Source organism: Lutra lutra, chromosome 7, assembly GCF_902655055.1.
Source record: "Lutra lutra chromosome 7, mLutLut1.2, whole genome shotgun sequence".
Classification (NCBI taxonomy): domain Eukaryota; kingdom Metazoa; phylum Chordata; class Mammalia; order Carnivora; family Mustelidae; genus Lutra; species Lutra lutra.
Genome location: NC_062284.1, coordinates 17,450,273 through 17,456,272, shown reverse-complemented (window position 1 = coordinate 17,456,272; position 6,000 = coordinate 17,450,273). Strand labels below are relative to the sequence as shown.

General features: G+C 43.5%; 1 protein-coding gene across 3 annotated transcripts in view; it reads right to left on the bottom strand.

Moving 5' to 3' along the window:
- Positions 1-621: 621 nt before the first annotated feature.
- LRRC28 (leucine rich repeat containing 28) overlaps positions 622-6,000 on the bottom strand; it is a 161,257-nt gene continuing 155,878 nt past the window's right edge. For all 3 annotated transcript variants that reach the window (XM_047736760.1, XM_047736762.1, XM_047736761.1), the window contains one exon: positions 622-3,455. In XM_047736760.1, the coding sequence (XP_047592716.1) occupies positions 3,383-3,455 (73 nt within the window). In that variant the 3' untranslated portion in view covers positions 622-3,382. The remainder of the gene's footprint in view (positions 3,456-6,000) is intronic.

Here is a 6,000-nt window from a genome sequence, read left to right as displayed (position 1 = left end):
GTTACATTTTTAAATAAGATTCCTCAAAAGAGTGTGTTTACAAGTCTGTGAAGTGAATTTACATCTCAATATTTAATTACATCAGGTTGCATTAGTGTTGGCCCAGTTAGGAATCTGCATTTATAAATCACCTGAATAAAAATGTTTTCACTTCTGCTGAAGTAATGCATCATTTCAAGCTTTCTGCAGTAAAGATAAAAAATGTCTGATTTTTCAATTCAGGAAAGAAAAACCTAATTTTACTCCTAATAATTTTTAAAACCGGCTTTCAAAAGTCCCCAGAGATTACAAAACAGGTATATATTTTAGGGAAAACCATACGCCAAGCCTCATAGCTAACTGATGGTGAAGTCTTTATTTCTGATTGTAAACATTTCAATTCATAAACCCAAATGTGGAAGAGAAGTGAGATGCATGTGAAGTTAGCCAGACAAGCCAAGTGTGGAAGGTTTTAGTGAGTGGTAAGTACGTTGACCAAGATACTGAATGTGTACCTCTCTTTTCTGGAAGAGGAGGGCCAGATAACAAAGGAGGTCATCACTCTTCTCTATTAACCAGAGTGGACTGTCCACCAGCCAGCGCTCTTTTGTGTACTGTCCATCATAAAAAGTTCTTAAAGTGTGCTCAAAATATGTATTCTATTCACTGAAGTTGCAACATTTCATTTACACTATGTTACGTAATCAAGGATTTGGGGATGACAACACTTAGGCATTTTGAAGAACACTGATAGGGTACTCCACGTAAAATGGTGACCTCCTTTGCCCTAAGTCATAAGAAGGCCTATACCCATTAAGGTAGCCTAGATTTAAAGACTTACCATGAAGGGGCCCCTGGGTGGCTTAGTTGGTTAAGCATCTGACTCAATCTCCACTCAGGTTTTGATCTGGGGTCGTGAGTTTGAGCCCCGCATGGAGCCATACCTCAGATTACTGAGGTAAACTTTACCCAAGCAGACTGTAGTTTCCAAGTAAGTCACTTTATGTTTTGTTTTGTTTTGTTTTGTTTTTGGCATTCCTATAATTGCATAAAGTATTTCTCTACCTAGTATACCCATTACTTAAGGAAACACACATATAATAACTTTAGAGTTTTCTGTGAAGCTCTGGACTCCATTCAAAGACATAACCCGTGGGCCATTTTTCTCCAGTCTACAACGTTCCTTTAGCGTATCAGAGTGTTAAGAATGACATCGGCGACGGCGGTACAAAATTTTTCATCATCTACAGCACCAAGGAAGCCAGATTACTAATTCCATTTCCCATCAGTTAGGCTGGGGGCCGCCCTGAGGATTAGGATTGAGACTGCCCTAAGACATTGGTGGCCGCACACTGTTCGTAACGGGCACAGAGGATGCTCCGCTTGCTTAAGCGTCTCTGTAAAATTTCCAGCAAGTTAAGACAAGACAGAAGGAGCACATATCCTTATCTCATCAAGCATCCCTAGCGTCCGGTGATCACCTTCCAGAGCTCTGTTTTAAGACACAGGATCGCAGAGGGCGAAATAGAATGATGCTGTGAGATATTTACCATCGCTTAAATGAGAGGCAGCAGCCACTTGGGCCCAAATCACATTTGTGAAGTTTCCTGCCGCATTTCCCTGCGGCCAACTTATATACATGCAGAGGTTACGCTAAAACTTCAATTATTCCAAAGGATGAAAGAAGGTGTTATATTTTGATACAGATCTTCAGTTCCTATTATACTAAAAGCCTTTGAAATGTGAGGGCTGACCAGGCCAAGTTATGAAAGGGACGAGAGGAAGGAAGAACAGTGGAAATGCAGTGGGAACACACGGTAACGTTCTGTCTTCACCGTTCCACGGGGAGAGAGTGTGCTTTCCGGACAGCAGGTGGTGTGACTGAAAAGATCACACATTCGTCAGGAACCGTGTAGGATTTTTAGCACTGCGAGAGCTTAGCATTACAGATTTAGGGCAGCTAATAAAATTCCAGAGACCAAGTTTTTGACAAGTCTGAAATTTTTTGGAAATAATTTTCCTACCAAGTAAGTCTTCTTGGTTCCCCTTTTAGTTCTGCGCTAGAGAAAACTCTGTATAATTAAAATTAAAAAAGAATCGCATCGCAGCAACCCGAAGAACATCTGGCAGGAAAGCCACACTCAAATGCTCTCCTTCCAAAGGAAGAGCAAGTATGCGGCTCTTCCATTAAGAGCACTTCTTCTCTCAGAGAATCATCTCGCAGACTTTCCATTTATGGGTCCCCCCCCCAAAAGTCCAAGGCTGAATTTGCGCCCACAATTTTTTCTGTATTTCCTCAGTGGTACCTGGACAATAGTGTGTTAGGTACATAAGAAATCTAGGGTCAAAATGAAGAGAATCTAATACACCAGGTATTTAAATAAATGGGCACAGGTTGTACTTAGAATCACCTGGCAAAAACCCAGGAGCACGAGTAGCTGGGGCCCGTTTTTCATATGTAACAACAATATTTCAAAGTTAATATAAATTTAATCATAAGCCCATCTAGCAAGAAGCACTGGAGGACATATTTTGACATGTTTTATCTCTCCCTTTCTCGTTAGCCAGAAAATGCTTAAATCTGGAAAGAAGATCAGATCTTTTAAAGCCTCAAATATTCCTCAAACTCATATAAAAAAAAATCATTTTGAAATAGCCTTTCAAACCAGAGTGTATTTCATTTATCATCTGCATTTTTGCATTTAAAAAAACACAAAGTTCTCTTAATGTGCTGCAAAACTTATAAACCGGGTTGTAACTTTCTGGAGGGTGTATGCTAGGACCCTAGCAGGGCCTCCGCTGGAGTCTGACGTCGCTGCCAACTAGGGCGCGCTCCCCCCACCCCACCCCACCCCACCCCACTCCCCGGCCCCCTCCCCGTGCCTGTTATTCAATAGGATGACGGCCATAGCGTTTGCAGAACTTCGGTAAAAACATGGAGGATAATGTCTGGGAGGAAACGGTTCCCTGGGTACAAAAAGGAAAGGCAAAGAAAAAAAAAAAGTATCTTGAAGGTACATGTGTTCAAAAGTTCATTTCACTCCATTAGCAAATTAAAGTTCTTCAAGCAACAGGAACTTGGCTTTCAAGATCTGGGGAGGCACGTCACACTGAATAGTTTGCTTATGAGACACACTCATGTGAAAAGAAAAACACGGAAGACAAAGGGTCCTTAATTTGGGGGACGATATATTCCAACGTGGGGTGGGGGGGGGGTTAGGGTGAAGGCATTTCAGCTCGGAAGCTCCATCACGACATTTCCAGAGAGTTCGGCAGCTCCCCGCCAGCACGGCACAGGACAGGATGTGAGGGCCTGTTCCGCCAGGCTGGACGCAAACAGGGTGCGATCTGCAGGCGGCCGCGGTGTCAGGCCGGCAAGGGTCCTGGGGCTCTCGGGTGTTTATCAGCTCAGTAGGTCAAAAGTCTGCAGACACTCGGTGGAGCAGCAGTAAGCCACGAAGCTCACGGTTGTCTTCCTGGAAGGGCAAGAAAGGGAGAGAACACTGTGAGTTCAAGATTAAAGTCTCTGGGTTCTTTCCATCGGGGGCTGTCTTTTCCTTTGTGAAAGTGAAGAATGAGGCGTGGCCAAAAAAGCCACCACACAGACGTACATTTCCTTTTAGAACCGAGCTCTGGAATCAGGTGAGGTATGCATGCACTCATTTTATTAGCGGTTTTCAGGTGACATAATTTAATCCCCCGAGTTTAGCAGCTCAAGAGAAAAAATAAGCTTTTTCCACCGTTATGGTCTGAATCCTGCTTATTAGAACCAACAGTGCAATAATAGAATTTGAAATACAGTATTAAAAATCACGTCACAGGGGCGCCTGGGTGGCTCAGTGGGTTAAAGCCTCTGCCTTCGGCTCAGGTCATGATCTCAGGGTCCTGGGATCCAGTCCCGCATCGGGCTCTCTGCTCAGCGGGGAGCCTGCTTCCCTTCTCTCTCTCTCTGCCTGCCTCTCTGCCTACTTGTGATCTCTCTGTCAAATAAATAAATAAAATCTTTTAAAAAAATAAATAAAAAATAAAAATCACATCACAGAACACATCACCAATTTAACTAGAACACTTAATATTATTGAAGAAATTAAAAAAAAAAAGGGATAAGGACTTTATCCTACACGTGTATTCACACAGGATTGTTTGAAGAGGTAATTTCAGAAACTCCGTAAGAAAATTGGAGGGGCGGGCGCCTGGGTGGCTCAGTGGATTAAGCCGCTGCCTTCGGCTCAGGTCATGATCTCAGGATCCTGGGATCGAGTCCCGCATCGGGCTCTCTGCTCAGCAGGGTGCCTGCTTCCCTCTCTCTCTCTCTCTGCCTGCCTCTCCGTCTACTTGTGATCTCTCTCTGTCAAATAAATAAAATCTTTAAAAAAAAAAAAAAAAAAATTGGAGGGGCTTCTTCCCGCAGAGCGGAGGAATCAGATCTCGGACTCCCATCTGGCACCTTACCATACTGAGTCAGGAGCCCTCTGACCCACTCTGGACAGCTCCAGCTATGAGAGGCCTGGTTTTCCCACCAGCAGCGCTATCCTCCGGTGAGGAGAGAATAATTTACTGTTGTTTCTACAAGACCTGCTGTGCTGATTATCTTCTGTTTCCCAACCCCCTAATCCAGTCTTTGCTTTTCTCTGTTGCCCAAGAAGGTCGCCTCCACAGACCCTACCACCAAAGCTGCCTGATGGCTGGTTTTTGGACTGAATTAGGTAGGCAGAGGCACAGCAGGACAATGAAGGGCAGGGAGAGAGAAAAGTTGAATATTTTTCTTTTCTTCCTCTTTTTCAAGTCTAGTTAATTGAGGTATATTGACATACAAACATACAAGAAAATTCACCTGCCTTAAGTACACAGTTGAATGAGATTTGAATACAATTATTTAACACCAAAATCAATAAATGAAATATTTTTTTATTCTCCAAAGTTTCTTGTCTTCCTTTGCAACCAACTGCCACCACCCTCTTCAAACCGCTCCCCACCGAGTATTGGGCATCCACTGGTCATTTTGTTTCCCTGTAAGTTTTTATTTACTCTTCCCTGGGCTCTGACAGTCTTCCAAAAGAAACTTTGTTACCATTTTCATCTTGATTGGTAAATGCCTTGGAGGCAAGAGCCAGACCTACCTCTGTGGATACTTTTGTCTTACATTTCTGGATCAGATCTGGATTCCCTTACCAACTGGTTTCCAGCTAGGTTTGGCTGACCGGAGGATAAGGCTACCCTAGGTGGCCCTTCTTATAGTCCAGTAACACTTCAACACTCAGACAGGTAATGCCCACTCCGCCTCAGCTTTTGCTTCCTGCTTGCAAAGGGCCTCAAAAATCAGCCAGAGCTCAGGGCCTTCCAGGTCTTTTCTGAGTGAGTTTACGTCCCTATGCATGCATGTGGCCAAACAGATTCCCAGAGATATGTGAGTGCTTCTTAAAGCCCCACCGGAAACCTTATTTCCCCAATTCCCCTTTTCAGCCTTATGGTTAGTCTACTGTTGGCCCCAACAGTTTTTCACTGACTCAGACAGCTGTGACATTAAGCAGTTGCCTCTAATTGGTTTGACAATTATTGACAAACACCCCCAGGGAAGAGGCTTTTTGCTTTGGTGAGCTTTGACTGAAGTAAAAAAAAAAAGATAGGCTGTCAGCAAACCACCAAATCAGGACAATGACAGTGCTCTCTGGCCATGGACCTTTGAAGAAGCCCTAGCTCCCTTCCACCCCTTTTCAGTTGTTGTCAGAATGCTGGTTTTACCTGTCATTGGAGATTCTTGATTTTCAAGGTTAAGACTACAAGATGGGGCTAGGATACTTTATCACATCACAAAGATCTCTGTTGTGAGCTTCAGCCACTTTTCGTGTGTAAATGCACACCAGATTGCTGTAAGACTTTTGTTAATTTCCAGAGTACTGGAAAATTTGATTGTGACCATTTTTGCTGTTTTTTTCTTTGATTTTGTGTTAAGATTGAGTATTTATACTCCACCTCTACCTCTCTGACTAGAGCTCCTACTGGGCAGCCCTTCTGTTGGCT